At 48.9% G+C, this 20,000-nt stretch overlaps 2 protein-coding genes across 2 annotated transcripts in view; both read right to left on the bottom strand.

Moving 5' to 3' along the window:
* The window catches only part of ddr1 (discoidin domain receptor tyrosine kinase 1), a 189,789-nt gene that overhangs the window by 106,574 nt on the left and 63,215 nt on the right, over positions 1 to 20,000 (bottom strand). The window lies entirely within an intron of this gene.
* On the bottom strand, positions 12,158 to 17,923 carry LOC311245861 (alanine--tRNA ligase, cytoplasmic-like; the record flags this gene model as incomplete). Its single annotated transcript, XM_084335881.1, is given in 5 exon segments — positions 12,158 to 12,726; positions 12,729 to 14,205; positions 15,197 to 15,605; positions 15,786 to 15,936; positions 17,596 to 17,923. Coding segments are annotated over 5 exon segments (2,934 nt in total).

The raw sequence follows: 20,000 nt of genomic DNA, 5'->3' as shown, positions 1-20,000 counted from the left end.
AAACGATCCTCCTAACCAACGCCCGCAGCGCGAACGACGGCTCCCTCAGTACTTAGAGGCTTACGCTGTCAGTCAACAACCTAGTCTTCTACTAACAGTAAACGCGGTAAAACTAGAAAGTAAAAGTATGTCTAACCCCAACGCCCAGACTACCCCGACCATAGAGGCCCCTACGGGCTCTAATGTAACTGACCAAGTTCACGGTGGGGACCAGTGGGAACCAGACATGACTTCACACCCCGCCAGCACTGAAGAAGTAGTCCCCGATGAGTCCCGGGAGGAATACAACGCTACCGAGAGAGAACTCGGCACGGAAGAAGACGGGGAGAGCACCGTGGAGATAGAACTCCAAGGCTCCGCAAGGAGTACCCCGAGGGAAGGCTCCCCTATACAACCGCCTTCTCCCAGCGAGGCAGAGAGGACCCTACAGCAGGCCTTCCTCATCAGCCTGAACGCCGCTGCTGAACGCGACCGACTGCAGATCCAGCAGCGAAGCGAACACGAGCAGATACGTCTAGAAATAAGACGCATTCAGATGGAAGAGAATGTGGCCCGAGAACGAGCCGGTGCTCAACGGGACGCAGCGCGCGACAGACAGCAGTCGCAACTAATAGAACAGCTGATCAGACGGACAACACCCTCTCCCTCCGCCAGAGGCTCCAGGAACTCGTCTAGACACACCTCCAGGGCGGCATCCCCTAGCCGAGTAAACAACCCTGAACTTGACCAACAGACGAGGTCTATACCCCCCACAGACCACCTCCCCCCACCGGTCCAAGCGAGACCTAGCAACCGGGAAGGAGCAGCATATCCTGTGGAGAGGCTAAACCAGAGACTACAAGCACTGGATGACCTAACTGAAGACGAAGAGGAAGAGGAGGAGAACCACGCCCGAAGACAGCACAGTACTCTACCGGACCAGGAGGCCCGGTACAGCCCAGGCTATACTCCCGCGGAGCTGCGCTACAGACCCCCGACTCTATACACGGGTGAGCACGACGCACGACCCGCACCGAGGAACAGCACCTGGACAAGCGGGCCATGGTACACTGCCGGTACCAGCCCATACCAAGGAGCGGGAGGAGACTCGCCTAGGAGGCCTCTCCCCCAACGCTCGCCGATGTATCCACAGTCAGCGTCATACATTGGCACGCCTATGGTACCCGACTTCACCCAAGAGAACCGGGCCCAGTATACAGAACTCCGCATGTGTCTGGAGACCATGTTGGTGGATGTATTGGATGAACGCCACAAATACGCCATCCTACTGAAGCACTTAAAGGTACCCCGCGCACATAATATAGCGCTCGCCTACGCGACTTCCACCACCCCATACACAGCAGCGCTGGTAGCATTGGACCAGAGGTATGGGCGCATATGGGATTACGTGATCCAGGAGATCCGACACATCGACCGCTTACCCCCAGCAATAGACAATCGAGCACTGGACGACCTGTCCATCAGAGTGCAGTCCCTGGTAGGGATGTTGGGAGCGCAAAGAGAGAAGGGGAGGCATGAACTTTACGCCAACTCAAATGTGGAAAGGATCCTGGAGAAGCTGCCGCCCGCTCGTCAGGAGCGCTTTAGGCGGCAGAGGGACCACAGAGACCCGAATGGCCCCGAACCGAACCTCCTCGATCTAGCAGACTTCCTGGCGAGAGAAGTCAGCAGCCTACGGCTAGATACATTCGGACGGAGCACCCCTGGCTCCAGAGAAGGAACCAGACGACTAAATGATGGAAGAAGATCGGTGACTGTGATGCACCAATCGGAGTCAGTACCGAGCAGCAGGAGCCACAGTACCCCCTCCAGAACGGAGAAGTGGAAGATAGTGTGCCCCTACTGTGAGAAAGAACACTGGCTAGCGCAATGTGACTCCTTCCCCAAGCTGAACGCGGAGGAAGCAGGTCAATGGATAAAGTCCAACAAGCGCTGTTTTCGCTGTGCGCGCTCACACATGGCAGCCGAATGCCGCTTAAAGAAAAGGTGCACCAAGTGCGATGGAGCCCATCTGGACATACTTCACGACAGTAACAGACGGCGCCCTTCACCTGCACCATCCAGCCGCAAAGCGAGCGTCATGTACATCGATCCCGCCAGCAGCAGTGGAGCCCGAGTACTCCTAAAAGTAGTGCGTGTGACACTAAGCTACCAGAATAAAGTCCTGGACACTTACGCCGTCCTCGATGACGGGTCAGAGAAGACCCTGCTGCTCGCCTCCGCTGCGGCCCAGCTAGGGCTGCGGGGAAGCGAAACCCAAATGACAATTCGGACAATAAGACGAGATTTGAAGACGATAAAGGGCGAGAATGTCTCATTCTCTATCGCAGCAAGCGGCCAGCCTGAGCGACGGTACCAGATTGCAGACGCTTTCACCAGCCAAGAAATAGGACTGTCGCGGTACACATACCCCGTCGCCAAGCTGATGGAGAAATATGCACATCTGCGCAAGTTACCGATCCCGCTCATAGACAATGCTATGCCGACCCTGTTGATAGGCTCCGACCATGCAGACCTCATTGTCCCGATAGACCGGGTTCATACCGGACCCCGAGGCTGCCCTGCAGCAGTCGAGACCCGTTTGGGATGGACTCTCCAAGGCTTGCTCGCCAAATCTCTCAACCGAAGTACAGCCACTAGATGTCTCCACTCCCGAGTCACAGAGGGAGAAACCGCACTCCTGCAACACGTAGAGCGGCTATGGACCTTAGAACAAATGCCCTTTAAGAACGGAAAGAAAGACATTCGCTCTAAAGATGACATTTACGCCATTCACCTCCTCGAGACAGGGACCAAGAGAGTCCCGGTCAACGGCGTGTTGAGATACGCCACGCCACTCCTGCGGCGAGAAGGAATGCCTACTTTCCACGCCAAGACAGACGCCACAGAACGGTACCTGCTGAACACGGAGCGGCGCTTAGCCAAGAACCCCGCCCAAGAACCCCGCCCAAGAGAGTGTATACCGCGCTGAGATTGAGAAGCTCATCACAGCGGGACACGTCACAAAGATGGACATTAAAGAGGCTGACCAGACCACTGAATCGTGGTACGTGCCCCACCACAAGGTCCATCACAACGGTAAAGACCGCATAGTATTTAACTGCAGCTACCAGATCGGATCCCAAAATCTGAATAAAGAGTTACTGCCCGGTCCCACACTCGGCCCCTCCCTACTCGGCGTTCTACTCCGCTTCCGCCAGGAAAAGGTGGCCATCAGCGGGGACATTAAAGGAATGTTCCTGCAGGTGAGATTAGTAGAGGCGGACAAGCACCTGTTACGGTTCCTATGGAGAGAGAAGCCAGGAGATGAGCACCCAGCCATCTACCAATGGGAAGTCCTCCCCTTCGGAACGACGTGCAGCCCCTGCTGTGCGACATTTGCACTACAGAAACATGTAGCAGAGGACCCAGCAGCGGACGAAGAGGTCCGACACAGCGTAAAGAACAGCTTCTACGTAGATAACTGTCTACAAAGCCTTTCAACCCAGGAAGAAGCCGAGGCTCTCCTGATTAAACTCCGCGCCTCATTGATCAAAGGCGGCTTTGATCTCAGGCAGTGGGCCAGCAGCGATCCGCAAGTACTGCGCAGCCTCTCCTCCGAGGACAAGGCAGCCAGCAGCGAGACCTGGATGGCTACAATCCCGGGAGAAGCCCAGGAGATGACCCTGGGATTGGTGTGGCGATTCAAAACAGATTCGCTTCACTACAGACACAAGCCCCTGACTACGGAGCAGGGAAGGCCGGCGGCGGCGCCGACCACCAGACGGAGTGTGTACACAACACTCGCCCGACAATATGACCCGCTAGGATGTATTCTACCGTACACCACCAGGGCAAAAATGATTGTACGAGCATTGTGGGACAAGGACCAGGGCTGGGACGACCCCATTCCCGCACACCTTGCATCCACCTGGAGAGAGTGGGAGATGGAGCTCCACTCACTCCCAGGCGTTAATATGCGCCGAAGCTACTTCCCACCCACGGTGAGGCCAGAGACATGTAAAATGGACTTACACGTCTTCAGTGACGCCTCAGAGGTCGCATACGGATCAGTAGCCTACTTGCGGGCCCAAGACCAGGGGGGAGAGATCTACACAGCATTTGTCCTCGCCCGCTCGAGAATAGCCCCACGCAAGCAACAATCTATCCCACGTCTAGAGCTCTGCGCAGCCCTAGCCGGAGCGCACCTAGCCACGCTCATCCAACGTGAGCTCACCATACCGGTGTCTAGAACAATCCTGTGGTCAGATTCCACGACGGTACTCGCCTGGATCAAATCGGACTCATGCAAGTACAAAGTCTTCGTGGGAGTCAGAGTCACCGAGATTCAAGACTTAACCGAAGAGTTAACCGGAGAAACAGAGTGGCGCTACGTTGATACAAAACAGAACCCAGCTGACGTCATCACCCGGGGGATGCCCCTGGATGACCTCACCCGTCGCAATGTCTACAGTGACGGCCCCGCATTCCTAAGACTCCCGGAAGGACAGTGGCCCATGCCTATCCCGAGGGAAGCAAGTCCAGAGGAGGTGGAAATTAAGAAGTCTGTGTTCTGTGGATTGAGCACCGTAGCCTCCACCGACCCTAACATAGACGATTGCACGTCCATAGAGAGTGCACAACAAAGAACATTCCTGCGGTACCACCCGGAGTGCAAGTCCCCCGCTGATATGTCAGCAGCTAACTACGAGGAAGCAGAATTGCTTCTACTGCAGCGAGCCCAGAGAGACTCGTTCCCCGATGAATTGGCCTGTCTACAGGGAGGAAAGCCCGTCCCATCCGACAGCAGATTAATTCATCTGGCCCCCGAGAGCGACGCTCATACCCTCATCAGAGTGGGTGGTCGCCTACGCAGAGCCCCCAACACACTCCTGATGGGGCGGCTAGATCCTGCATTACCACAGACAATGTACCGGCCTGAAGAAGCGAACGGCCGACGAATGTGGAGGTACAGCCAAGTATTAGCCGACAAGTTTTGGAACAGTTTCCTACTGCACTACCTACCGTCTCTACAGACCCGCCAGAAGTGGGTAAAGGAGAGAGACAATTTGACAGAAGGAACAGTCGTCATGATTATTGATCAATCACTGCCCAGAGCTATGTGGCCGGCCGGCCGCGTAAGCAAAGTGATCACCGGTGCCGACGGCAAGGTCCGAGCAGCTGAAGTGCTCGTCCAGGGTCGCACTTACACCCGTCCCGTGGCGAGGCTCATAGAACTGCCTCGACTCCCAGACACAATCGATGATGACCATGACCCTACAACCCTATGACTTTGTGAAGTTGACTGACCCCTACAGCAAACCCTTATGTGTAAATAGACAACGCGATTAATCTGTCTCTGTTTAACTGATTAGGTCTGGGACCTATTCAGGGGGTGGCTGTTGTGAAGGGCCAGATTAAACCGAATATATATATTTATTTATATATATATATTTAATTGTATTTGTATATTCTCTAATATTCCCTGATATCCCTTGTATATTCCTTGTACAATATGCATTGAATATCCATTCTAGCCTACTGAACATCCCATAATAGTCTCCATTCTACTATTGGTCGAGACCTTGGTGCCAGGCTGCCATACCCCTCAGACCCAGTTCAAACGTACCGCTCGACATGTACGAACAAGTCCTAGTTCCGCGTAGGAATTTGGCTACCGCACCACTAATGGGACTATTTGTTCATAGTGCGTATATATACTGCGCTACTAAAGTAGGACTTCCTTTTCAGTCCAGTTTCTTACCCTCCAATAGAGTCACAGACGTAAAGCCTCCCTGCGACGCCACGTGTGGGAGTAAGGCCAAGTTCGCCTACCATCGGTATTGAGACATCGTGTATATTAATATTTGAATAGTCATATTTGGCACTATATCGTCGAGTTGGACGTAGTCTATTAAGCTAATAATAGTCTGTTAATATATAGTGCTTCGTGCGGTGAGAATACTACCGTAGTCAGTACCCCATCGTTTCGGGCAGAGAACTGGCTGCTTACCCAGGGTGGTTGACCCTATGTGAAGCTGCACCCGAGGAGCCCCAGAGCCGACGAGCGAGTGGACCTGTATACCGGATTATTCTACCGACGACAGCCCGCCTTCCCAGGCACGGATTATGCTTTGGATACTTTGATTATTCCATGGATAAAGACCCCCGACACTGCCGTGTGTTGGAACCCCCCCCCCCTGGAGAGGACGCAAGGTGAGGAGACGCTCTGCAAGACGAGGTCGCTTCACGTCTCTCCCCCGTGGACCGGAGCCGGCCCACAAAGAGTCCACCTGCTTTCATCTGTGGTCCAAGGATCGCCGGCGCATTGAACGGCACTACAGTGGGTTCACCTGGGATACCCTTGGCCGGACGAGGCAGCCGGATTCTACCCCCCCCCCCCCTCCTACTCCTGTCGGCTTACAAGCGACCGGATTACCCCCTCTAGTGTATCTAGTATAATCATTAAAGTATCATTGCTGTTATTCCTTAACTATTCCAGGTCGTATATTTACCACCTGCGCCTTCAGAGATTGGACATTCTCTATTGATATACCGACGAATACTCTTTGCCATAAAAGTGCATACTATTTCAATTCATAAATGTAATTAAGTGATTAAGTGCTTATTCTACACACCATCGCTGTGTAGGAAATAAAGACCTGTTTCTAATTCGTACATTTGTGTTGGATCCGTTTCATCTACGTGAGAGTGTTCATGATAATATATTTATGCCGTGTACTGGGTGGCAGAATATTAAGTACAAAGGTAGTGGTAGTAAGTATCATATCTAGTAATACAGTCAGGGAATTGTACCCCTCAGTTACACTAGCCATGCACTGGGATCCATGTTGTGTGTCTGTGGTGTTCTGTGTAGATCTCTCCCACTGTCTGGGTGGTTACAGCCAGGCCTCCTCTGTGTTGACGTCACGTGGTCTAGAATGAAGTACCCTCACAGAAGTGCCTCCATGTGGCACCAGTATCACAGCTCCATCCTGACCAATCACGAGTCCAGGCCCGGTCCACTCTGCCGGGTCCACTCGCTTGTAGTTTCCTGTTCAATATGTCTCATCTGTAGTCAGGGGTGTTGCTCCAGATTCTGGGCCCCATGAAAGAATGTATTTGTAGGCCCCCAGTGAATGCCAGCGCGCGTAAGCGCGCGAGTGGATTTTTTTTTGCCAATTTTTTTATTGATGAAAACGCATAATATGGTTTTTACCTATACATTCGGATCAGCAGTTCAGCACCTGCACTGTTGGTGGGTGAGCCTAGTAAAGGATGTCGCATTGCGTTCATCTTCAATGAATGGACCAATGCAATAGTCTACCAAAGCCCCCCCTCTCTCTATATATATCTCACACACACACACACACACACACACACACACACACACACACACACACACACACACACACACACACACACACACACTTCAGAAACAAACATAGTATCAATGAGAGCATCAATAATACACCTGAGTGATGTCTAGTAAAAAAGATTTTTTTTTCTTTTTTTTTGGGCCCCCCCCCAGTGCTGGGCCCTTGGAATCATCCTAAGCTACCCCCCCCCCCCCAGCTATGCCCCTGTCTGTAGTAGAGAGACGGTTGTTTTGCAGTACCCTGTGAGTTCTCTCTGAGCACTCTGCTTCAGTGAATGCTTTTCTTGACACATGTAACGCTCCCACCCGCCAGTGTTAATTTTGTCAACTAAAATTATGACGGAAGGTGTTTGTTTTTTTTATTTATTTTTTTATCATTCCATTTGGGCTGTGGGGGGTGCTTAATGTCTGAAGGAGTCGACTGTCCTCTGCAAAAGCATGCAATTGGTCCACTGGTGGATACATCTTGATATTTGTCTAGTCTGTGTGTTCATTAGATGGGTGAAATCCTCTTTCAGTGCCTCTGTGCCTGTTTTCGTAGGCAGTTAGCCTCTGGTATGCGTGCCATTAGCGTTAGCCACGCTTCTAGGCCTCTTTTCTTTTGGAACGAATGATAAAAAAAAATTATAATTTTTTATTTTTTATTTTTTATTCGACTAAGAGGTTGGCAGTCGACTACGGCTCCTTTCGACCGATTAGTCAACTAATCGACTAATAGGGGTCAGCCCTACTAAATAGTTAATTAAATATCGTTGACCACAACTGAGGACACAAAAATGTAATTTACAAAAACCAGGACGAAATGTCTCTTTGTGTATGTTGATATTGTTGACTAAAACAAGACGAGACAAAATAATTATAACTTTTCTTAAATGCCATCGTCCCGGCAGAGCAGTGTGACGGCTGACGGGGAGCTCTGTGTTATTAGCATTAGCTAAAATGCTAGTTTTAGCTTAACGTTACCTTGGCTAAAGTTGGGACTATTCATAAATTAATCCAGCTGCAGACCTGCAAGCAAAGTACAGCAAGTTGGCAAAGGAGTATTCCAAGGTAAATCACTTTTTCACCAGTAACGTTACATTGTTTGTCTTTCCATCTAGCTCGCGTTAACTAGTGGCTAACCGAGAGTAACACCCCTGCACAAAAAGGGCAGCAAATTAGACCTGGGTAACTACCGCCCTGTTTCTATCCTTACATCCATCTCGAAAGTCATGGAAAAAATAGTATACGAACAGATCGAAAAGTACCTTGCGGAAAAAAATCTAATCTACGAATTCCAATCTGGCTTCAGAACATCCCACTCCACGGATACATGCCTTCTCTACTTGAACGACCACATCAAACAAGAGGTGGACGCGGGCAAATACTGCGGCATGGTCATGCTGGACCTACAAAAGGCCTTCGACACTGTCAATCACACCATTCTGATTGACAAGCTAAAAGCAATTGGTTTTGATAGTTTATCAGTGAGCTGGATACAATCCTACCTGGAGGGGAGAGAACAGATGGTGGAAGTAAACGGTACCCTATCCTATCCCCCCCCTCACAGTGAGCTGTGGTGTTCCACAAGGAAGCATACTAGGACCGCTACTATTCCTAATTTATGCAAATGACATGTCGTCAGCTTGTGACTGCAACTTGTTCCTGTTTGCGGACGACTCAGCCCTGCTGGTCTCTGACAAGAACAAGTTACAGGTTGAAAAAGCCCTCAGCTCGGAACTAGGCAAAATCTGCATATGGCTCGCCGACAACAAACTATCATTACACATGGGCAAAACAGAGTCCATTCTCTTCGGTTCAAATAACAAACTCAGCAAGACCGACGGCTTCTCGGTTGCAGTGGGTGACAATATTATCACAAGGAAAGATGAAATTACCTACCTGGGTTACATCCTAGAGGCTAATCTTTCCTGTGACAAAATGGCATCCAATGTAATAAAAAAAGTCAACCAACGAACGCGATTCTTGTACCGGATCTCCTCTCTGGTAAACAAGAATACCCTGAAGACTCTAGCAGGAGCACTCATTCAAGGGTACTACGACTATGCTTGCACCTCATGGTACCAAAGCACCTCAAAGGCACTAAAAAACAAATTACAAACATCTCAAAACAAGCTAGTCAGACTACTGCTTGACCTAACTCCTAGAACCCACCTCACCCCTGCCCACTTTGACAACCTAGGATGGCTTAGAGTAGACGACAGAGTACAGCAACTTGCAATGGGCCTGGTCTACAAGATACACTACGCGACCAAGGTACCCATGTACATGTCAAAATACTTCCCAAAGGTCAGTGAATACCACGATCACAACACCAGAGGGAGCTCCACAAATCATGTAAAACCCAGATTCGGCTCAAACAAGGGACTAAACACGTTTCGCAATTATGCCACATCAATGTGGAACGCCCTACCTAAAGCTGTAAAGGAATGTGAATCACTACCCACTTTCAAAAACACTCTCAAAAAACACCTACGTGAGACTGCAATTCGAAACTGGCCCCTACAAATGTCCTAACCTAGTTGTACAGTAAATGACCAAGTAAGGCTTTGTCAGTATTCCAATGTACAGTGTAAAATGTGTGTGTGTGTCCTACCCAACCCCCCCCCCCCCCCCCCCCCCCCACCTCCAATGTACAGCCCTCACCCAACCCACCCAACCCCACCCCACCCACCCAACCTCCTCCAATGTACAGTTTCTACGCCAAATGTATATACACTCTTTTTCTGGACACTTTTGAATCACAAACAGTACTGTATTTGCAAATCTGGTATGTCATAAATGTATAGATGTAGCAGTACTGTCTATCTGTATGTCATGTATGTCATATATGTTATGATGAATTGAAAATGGGGGACCCTGATGTAAACAAGACGAAAGTCTTTCTCTGGTCTGCATCCCCTTAACAATTGTATGTATTGAGCTGTACTGTACTGTACCCATTCTGCAATCTGTTAATAAACTTTTCAATCAATCAATCAATCAATCAACCTAGCTCACGCTAACGTGGCTAACTGATCGACCTCTCCCACACATGCACGCAATTAATGACATGTTGCGGACAGCCATACCGGTGACAATGTTTAGCTTTTAGTGCCAAATGATAAGAGTCTGAGGCGGAGTCTCAAAAGAGAATGTTGAATATTTATTTTGCATTAAAAATCACAACATAGACGTTACTACTAGCTAACTGGAACGGAGCAGGCTGGATAGGAAGTGCAACAACGTATAACGTCCGTGCGGAACCAATGTGCCAACAACCTTTCTGTGGGTGAACTCATTGAGCATAGTTGTCAATTAATGATACTAATACTAATCAATCACCTGTTGTTGAATAAATACCATTACTTTCTAGTTATTACTAAAAAACAGTATATATAAAACAGTAGCTGTAAAAAAGAAAAGAAAAAAAAAAGTTTTATAATTTAATTAAAAAAAAATCTGTCAAAACACTAACCGATCAAAACATAACATGCTGTAGCCGTGTACAGAGCTCAAAACATAACATGCTGTAGCCGTGTACAGAGCTCAAAACATAACATGCTGTAGCCGTGTACAGAGCTCAAAACATAACATGCTGTAGCCGTGTACAGAGCTCAAAACATAACATGCTGTAGCCGTGTACAGAGCTCAAGTCCAAAACATAACATGCTGTAGCCGTGTACAGAGCTCAAGTCCAAAACATAACATGATGTAGCCGTGTCGGATAATTTTTTTTTTATTTCTCCATGTGGTAAATACACAGGTCATGTATTTGGAGTGAGTGAGTGGAGTGTTGGGAACTAGGCTACCCTGGCACACCTACTTCTAGTGAATGACGCTAAGCTAGGCTAACTGTGCGGGCATCCCGACGCCTAATGCATGCACAGAGACGACACATTTTTGTGAACAACTTTTTTTTAACTCCAGGGCAGATGGCAAATAAGCGAATTTCCCAAAAAGTTAGCCTGTTCCTTTAAGCTGAATTCAACACTGACATCCATCCAAATGCTTTCTACTTGTGTCATTACACCTTTCGAATTTCGAATAAAAAAGAGGAAAAGTGGGTAAGTCGTGTTTTGGTCGAACGGTGAATTAAACACAGGGGAGAAGGCAAGGGAACGTAAGACGTAAATTATTTAATTTTAATTTTTTTTAATGATCTTTTTCCCGTTTTTCTCCCATCCCAATGTTAGTCGTTATGCCAATTCCCAATCCCCTTCCTGGTCATTGCGCACTCTGCCCCCTACCGTCGGTCTTGGAGGGCGGAGACTATCACATGCTTCCTCCGACACATGTGCAGCCAGCCGACCGCTTCTTTTCACAGCGTGGACTCTCACTGCGAGAGTGTAACGTGTGGAAGGTCACACTACCTCTCTCAGATCCTTCCCTCGCTGTGCAGGCGCCCCGACCGAACTGTAGGAGTCGCTGTTTACAACGACCCGGACCCACCCTCGCCGGGTTTCCCACCCGCTGACACTGCCAATTGTGTCAGTATGGACGGTCGGCCAACCCGGAAGCACCACAGCTGGATTCGATCCCACTGGCTCTGTGGTGGTCGACAGACGCTTAGTCCGCTGTGATACCCGGCCGCCCTGAGACGTAAATGATTTTAAAGTATATTTTTCAAGACATGTATTTTTCCGCCATAACTATCGACTGCTCTCTCTTTTCGGTCCGCTCTAAATAAAGAAATGTTCATTATCTTCTCCCTCAGACGGAGCTATGGACGGGAGCCGTGTCGTGCTGGAGAGGGAGCCACGGTGTCTCCTCGCTGGGCAGAAACTGGCTGTTGATTTGACTTGCTGTCTCCTTGCCCTTCTAGTTCTCTCCCAGTTTGAGGAGTGCAAACTCGTTGGCCATCTTTAGCGCATCCTGCAGGCAGTGTGTGTTGCGACCGGTGGCCTGTGCCGACATGTCCTTGCCGCCTCCCTTCAGCAGGGGGCAGAGCTTCTGGACCCACTCACTGGCTTTCAGACCCTGACTGGCCACCTCCTTTGGTACTTGACACAAGCAGATGATCTTGCCAGCGTCAGGGTCGACAGTAAAGAGCATAGCTGCCGTCTTAGGAGAGTTAGTCTTCAACAGCTTCAATGACTCATTCAGAGCCTTGGCAGAGGCCCCGGTCTCCATCTCCATAACTAACAGTGGTTGGTTGGGACTGCCGTCAATCATCTCCTTGGTCTTCTCCAAAACTCTCTTCTGGACATCGGCCTTGCTGGCACGGTCCAGATCATCCATCGTCTTCTTCAGACCCTTCAGACTCTCCCTCATCTCATCCTTCTGCCACTGGGAGATCACTGCTGGACCTATCGACTCAGTGAGGTCTGCAATCCCTTTCTGTACGTCCTTGTTGGGGGCAGTCTGAGACTTGACCTGGTCTCCCAGAACTGACGTAGAGCATCAGCTTTCCTCTGGGCCTTCTGGGCCTCTCCTCCCGTCACAGCAACAATGCGACGGATGCCCTTAGCGATGGCCTCCTCGGATACGATGACAAACGGAGCAGCATGGGCAGAGTTCCGAAGGTGAGTTCCACCGCAGAACTCGATGGAGGTGAGCGACCCGCTATTTGGGTCAGCCAGTAGATCCTGGACGGGGATACCGATGGACACCACTCGGACCGGGTCAGGGTAAGTCTCGTCCAACACGGCCCTCAGACCCTGGATGGCCTTGGCTTCAGCAAGCGGAGTATCCATGGCATACACAGGCTTGGCGTCTCGGATCATGGCGCAGGCGATCTCCTCGGTGCGGCGGACCTCCCCTGTGCTCAGGGCTCCCTTGGCGGTGAAGTTGAAGCGCAGGCGATCAGGGGCCACAAGGGACCCCCTCTGATCCGCCTCCTCCAGGACTCCTCGCAGGGCAAAGTTCAGGATGTGGGTGGCTGTGTGGTTGCTCATGATGGCCGTACGGCGGGGCTCGTCTACATGAAGGGAAACACGGTCTCCCACCCGCAGAGTTCCGTAGACTGTTCCTATATGGAGAACATATCCCCCTCTGACCTGAGTGTTCTTCACTGTGAACTCCATCCTATCCTCCGTGTTGTCGTCCTCCGTGTTGTCGTCCTCTCGCAGCATGTAGCCCTCGTCGAAGCTCTGACCTCCCTGCTCAGCGTAGAAAGACGTCTGGTCCAGAACCACGCCACACTCCTGACCTGTAGTCACCTCCTCACAGAAAGCACGGCCTCTACGCAGGGCCAGAACAGTGGATATGGTCCGCTCAAAGACATAGTTGCCGTTGGGTTCAGAGTTGTATTTATATTTCGGGGGGTCGTCAGTAGCAGGAGTGCTGTTGTCCCTCAGCTTGTTGATGGCGCAGATGTCCAACATGATCTGGTCCTGGTCTCCAGACCCTTTCCCCTGAGACTTCAACTGAGCAGCTTTCTTCACCTCCTCAAAGGCCTCCAGGTCTACTCCCATCCCTCTCTCCTCAGCAATCAGAACAGTCAGGTCCAGAGGGAAACCGTAGGTGTCGTACAGCAACCATGCTGTGTCACCAGGGATGGTCTTGCCATCTCCCAGGCTCTGTATCTTCCGGTCGAGGATGCGGCACCCCCTGCTGAGTGTTTTAAGGAACTGAATCTCCTCCTCGTTTATAATGTCCTTCACCATGTCTGGATCCTTCTTCAACTCTGGGAACGCATCGCCCAGTGACTCCACCACCACGTCAACCAGAGACGCAAAGAATCCTTTCTGAGCTCCGAGCTTCTCATGAGAGTAACGCACTGCACGACGAAGAATCCTCCTCAGTACATAACCTCTTCCTGTGTTGTCTGGTCTGCATCCATCTGATAGGGCGATGGTGATGGTCCGTGCATGGTCTGCCACAACGCGGTAGGCCATGTCAATACCATCTTTATCTTCAGCACCAACCAGGGGAGGAAACTAACTTTTTGGCTTACCAGCCAACTGGCGAGTATCTGATTTTTTTTACCAGCCAAACAGATTTTTTACCAGACAAAAAAAATCGCTAATTGTGATAATTACTTCTTTGTATGTCAAGCCACGTCAATGTTGTGTATGCATCTGGGTAGGCACACTGTGCCTTTAAGACAGCACGGTGGTCTTACGACAGTGCTGTGAAGTACCGTCAAGTGTTGTGGTAACGTCAGTTGGGTTGGTGTGCTGTTGTGCACAGTGCACTGGTTGAGCTAGCCCCTTTCGTGACTGCGATGTGCAAGCCAGGGGCTTTTGAGCATGAAATAAAATGTCTAACCTTACGTCGTAGTCCGGTGCTTTTTTGGAAACATTATAGTCATAACAGATACACCTAGCTGGCTGCTTTGAGCACACGGGTCTAACGTTAGCTAGCAAGCAGCTATAGCTAAACGCTAACTAGAAGCTAACCACTGTATACAGTTCCAGTAGACTAACATTACTCCTCTGTGATTTAAATGTGTCCTTTAATGTGTCCTTAGTAACTTATACTCGAGGGTTGTACTAGGGTTGGATGCAGTTCCCCGTTGGTCAGTCTGTCTGTTTTCCATCTTCTGCTGTGTTTAACGTTATCTGTTTGCGAGTGCTCCTGATGGCTAGCCTAGTACCGCGGGACTTTTATTATTATATGTCCGCGGGTTGGCCAGTACTGCGCAAACGTTTATTAAACATTATATGTCCACGGGTGGTCTTGTGCAGTGCTCTCGTGGCACTGTCAACTAAAGCGAACACTCAGAAGACGCGCACCGTTTGCCAGTGCAGTGATTGCAGAATGTTTTATTTTTTTGTATACTCTCCAGCAGGGGAGGAAACTAACTTTTTGGCTTACCAGCCAACTGGCGGGTATCTGATTTTTTTTACCAGCCAAACGTAAAAAATACTAGCATTTGGCCAGTAAAGTGGCCTAATTTCCTCCCCTGGCACCAACCTTACCGGTGTAGGGTGTGGCACCTGTACCCTTCTGAATGGCGGCGAAGTACGGCATGAAGAGGTCAGTGTCATAGTTTGACATCTTGTTCTGAAGGATGGACACCAGACGCTCCAAACCCAGGCCTGCATCTATACTCTTCTTAGGGAGGGGCTTCAACTCGGTCTCCGACTCCCTGTTGAACTGAATGAAGACAAGGTTCCAGATCTCCAGGACGTCGGGGTCGTCCATGTTGACCAGAGTAGAAGCGTCTCTCCCTCCGACGCGGTCGTAGTGCAGCTCGCTGCAGGGACCACATGGTCCGGTGTCCCCCATCTCCCAGAAGTTATCCTCCATGCTGCCTGGCAGGATGCGACACTCGTCCATCCCCAGGTCCTCCAGGTCAGGTTCCAGTCCGGCGGCAGGGCGACTCCAGGTCAGGTTCCAGTCCGGCGGCAGGGTGACTCCAGGTCAGGTTCCAGTCCGGCGGCAGGGTGACTCCAGGTCAGGTTCCAGTCCGGCGGCAGGGTGACCACCAAAGGTCAGGTTCCAGTCCGGCGGCAGGGCGACCACCAAAGGTCAGGTTCCAGTCCGGCGGCAGGGCGACCACCACTCCAGGTCAGGTTCCAGTCCGGCGGCAGGGCGACCACCAAAGTAGGTGACGTACAGACGCTCGATGGGAATCCCAAACTCCTTGGTCAGCAACTCCAAGGCCATCTCACAGGCCAGAGGCTTAAAGTAGTCTCCAAAGGACCAGGGCCCTCATTTATCAAATTGACGTACGCACAGATATGTGCTTAAGCCGTGCGTACGACCATTCCTAAGCAAAGTGTGGGATTTATCTATTTGAACTTGTGCTTGACTTTGTGCGTATATTTAAGCACAGGTCGGACCATGCGTAGGTGGCGCCGGTGGTAGAATATTTTCACAACGCGGAAATAAGCACTGACTGTGCTCTGCGTAACTCAACTCGTTATTATTTTGCGCATATATTGCAGAAATACGGGAACGTTTTGATTATATTTAAAAGGCTTTGCCATTGTTAAACGTAATAAGTGGAACCCCGAAGCTGTAAGCAGAATACAAGTCATATGAACACCCACGATATAAAAACGCATTGCAATTAGAACAGACAGAGGTTATTTGTTGAGTGTATGTGTATACAAAACCCTTGCAATAAATGTGTCTTATGAATGAAAAGCATACATGCTCTGGACACAGAGCATATATCGTGTGGGTGATATTACAGAATTTCACTTATTTAGTTTTACAATGTCAAAGCCTAAATCAAAACGTTTCCGTATTTCTGCAATCTATGCGCAAAATAATAACGAGTTGAGTTCTAACAAAGAACGTATTACATGCTGGTAGGCTGATAGAGTAAACTATGATATGAATATGAATATGATATGATCATATAAATACTGGTCCGTCCGCGAGGATATCGAGGACTTGAGAATATAGGCGGCCTATAGCCTATACATATTATTTAATGTTTTCATAAGCGTAAAGATACAACAGCTAGATTAATGATCAAGTTAGTTTACTGTATGCAGGCTTCGCAGGGCTGTGTGTTATATATGCGCAAGTTACTGTTGCATAATGTACGCTGGCTGCTATTATATGTAATTCATAGGCTACCTAATACCAACAACAAAATGGATTGTATCATATGCCTCTACACACATTATATTATACACATCATATTATATCTTGGTTCGGCAGCGCCTCTGTGAACAATCTCTCAGAGTTTGCTCCATCAATAAACGCGCATTTTGGCTGATAATGTGCCGGTGGCCGGAGTCTCATTCAGGCCTAATTGTATTTAATTCAATTGTAATGTTATTACTGGGGTATCTAAAACATCACAATGTAGATCAGGGTTATCCACTGAAGCCATAATGACTCTGATCAGAACCATGGGCTCATGACGAGCGCACACAATAGGCATTGTAGAGCGCAGAGTTGGCGTGCTGAAATTGATTTAATTTCAGTCATTACAGTGCTTAATGTCGGGTCATCTCTTGTCATTTATTTCTGTCAATGTGCTGGTTTTGTAGCAGGACTGGGTCAGTTAACATCCTTGGCTCCCGGCGCACCGAAGATTATACGTTCAAGTTCGGTTGGACCTCGGTAATCAATCTCGCTCTCAGTGAAGTCTCTCAGAGTTCGCTTGGGTTAGTCCACTTTTCCACATTTCATGGGGGTGTTTCATTACCATATATGGTTAATCGGGGCGGTTCTGGTATGCAAATACGTGAAAGTGTGCACGAGCCTCGGCGTAGGACCAAGGTGATATTTATCATGACAGGTGTGCGTAGGACCTGTGTACGCACGTGTGATGAATCCCGTTTTTTTTGTGCGTGCACACATTCTAAATTCTGTGCTTAAGTATGGAAATAGAAAATTTTCTACACCACGTTGATGAATGAGGGCCCAGGACCCCAGCATCTCAAAGAAGGTGTGGTGGTAAACGTCTTTCCCCACGTCGTCCAGGTCGTTGTGTTTCCCTCCGGCACGGATACACTTCTGGGTGTTGGCAGCACGACGCAGCTGGGCCATGGGGTAAGACGGGCCGATGGTGTTCAGGAAGATCGGCTTGAACTGGTTCATGCCAGCATTGGCAAACAGCAGCGTGGGGTCGTCCAGTGGGACGGTGGCAGAGGAGTGGACAATTTGGTGCCCATGGCGACGGAAGAAGTCGATGAACTTTTCACGGATCTGAGATGCCGTCAGCGAAGAGTCCATTCTGAATGGGCTGCAGAATACAGTACGTTAGTGGAAAGCTAGAATGACTGCCGGTGGCAGTTGCTTAAATAAGAATGTTAGAGGTTCTAGAAGGTTCTACTATAACATCATCACCAACGTTCCAGCATGTTATACTATGACATCATCACCAACGTTCCAGCATGTACTACTATGGCATGTTCGGGCGGAACTAATGTTCTAGAATGTTCTCCCATGACATCATCACAAATGTTCCAGAATGTTCGGGCGGAACTAATGTTCTAGAATGTTCCTAACAATAGTTCCGTGGGTGAATTATGTACCATTACAATCACTACAATGCTGTATTTGTTTTAAACGAGACAATTTATAAATGGGCAATGGGGAAAGACATTGCGATTTCAAGCGAGGTGGACCGGCCGGAAACAACAATGACGTGACCACTACACCTCCCTATAGTCTCGTCTCGCATGTTAAGAAAAAAAAGAGAGAGAGAGAGAGAGAGAAGAGAGAGAGAGAGAGAGAGAGAGAGAGAGAGAGAGAGAGAGAGAGACCAAAATATATGCCTGTTTTATTGACTTCCAAAAGGCTTTTGATTCTATTTGGCATACAGGACTGTTCTATAAAGTTATAGAGAGTGGTGTAGGGGGTAAAACATATGATATTATTAAATCAATGTACTCTGGTAATATGTGCAGCGTAAAAATTGGCAAAAAAAGAACAGAATTCTTTATCCAAGGGCGAGGCGTTCGTCAGGGCTGCAACCTCAGCCCGGCACTCTTCAATATCTATATTAATGAATTGGCTAATATACTAGAAAAGTCCTCTGCCCCCGGTGTAAGTCTCCACAATTGGGAAGTGAAATGCCTGCTCTTTGCAGATGACCTGGTTGTGTTGTCCCCCATAGCAGACGGCCTACAGCAGAGCCTGGACCTGCTAGAGCATTACTGTCAGACCTGGGCCCTGGCAGTAAACCCCAAAAAGACCAAAATAATGATATTCCAAAAAAGATCCAGATCTCAGGACGTCCTACCAAAGTTCTCAATTGGTACAAAACATGTAGAGTACTGCACACATTACACCTATTTAGGCCTAAAACTAAGTTCAACTGGACATTTTAAGGAAGAAGTCAATGAGCTGAGAGGGAAAGCACGCCGGGCTTTCTACGCCATAAAAAGAAATATACAAACAGAAATACCAATTCGAATCTGGTTAAAATTAATTGAATGTGTTATTGAACCAATTGCACTCTATGGCAGTGAGGTGTGGGGTCCACTTACAAAACAAGACTTTACCCAATGGGACAAACACCCCATTGAGACCCTGCATGCAGAGTTCTGTAAGATTCTCCTACATGTCCAGAGGAAAACTACAAACAATGCATGCAGGGCAGAATTAGGCCGTTACCCACTAATATTAAAAATACAAAAAAGAGCAATTAACTTTTGGACACACCTAAAACGAAGTGACCCCCTCTCGTACCATTATCAAGCCCTGCAGTGCCAAGAGCTGAGGAGCATCAGGAACCCCCTTACCCAGCTGGTCCTGAGGCTGAGTCCACAAACCTGCTCTCTTAACACACCTCAGGAACAGAACACGTCACCAATCAGAATAAATCAAATTACTACACAGCTAAAACAAAACTACATCACCTATTGGAAAACACAAACAAAAGCACAGAGCAAAATGCAGTGCTATCTGGCTCTAAATCGACAGTACACCATAGCAGATTACTTGAGCATGGTGACTGATCAACAACTAAAAAGAACCTTGACAAAATACAGACTGAGTGAGCACAGCCTCGCTGTTGAAAAGGGGAGGCACAGGAAAACCTGGCTCCCTGCAGAGCAAAGGCTATGCAGTCATTGCATCCTCAGTGAGCCTGAAACTGAGTTGCACTTCCTCACCAAATGTGAAAAATATAAAGATATTAGAGAAACGCATTTAAAAAAATTTGAACTAATAACAAAAGGTTTTCTTGCACTACCAGATACAGGAAAACTACCAGTCCTACTAGGGGAGGACTCAACAAGCTGTGAGCTAGCAGCAGCCTATGTTGCTGCCTGCCACAAACTGAGGGACAGTGAGTGACAGTCAC

This window comes from Notolepis coatsorum, assembly GCF_963971535.1.
Source record: "Notolepis coatsorum genome assembly, chromosome: 19".
NCBI lineage: Eukaryota > Metazoa > Chordata > Actinopteri > Aulopiformes > Paralepididae > Notolepis > Notolepis coatsorum.
This window is presented reverse-complemented; position numbering and strand designations above follow the sequence as displayed.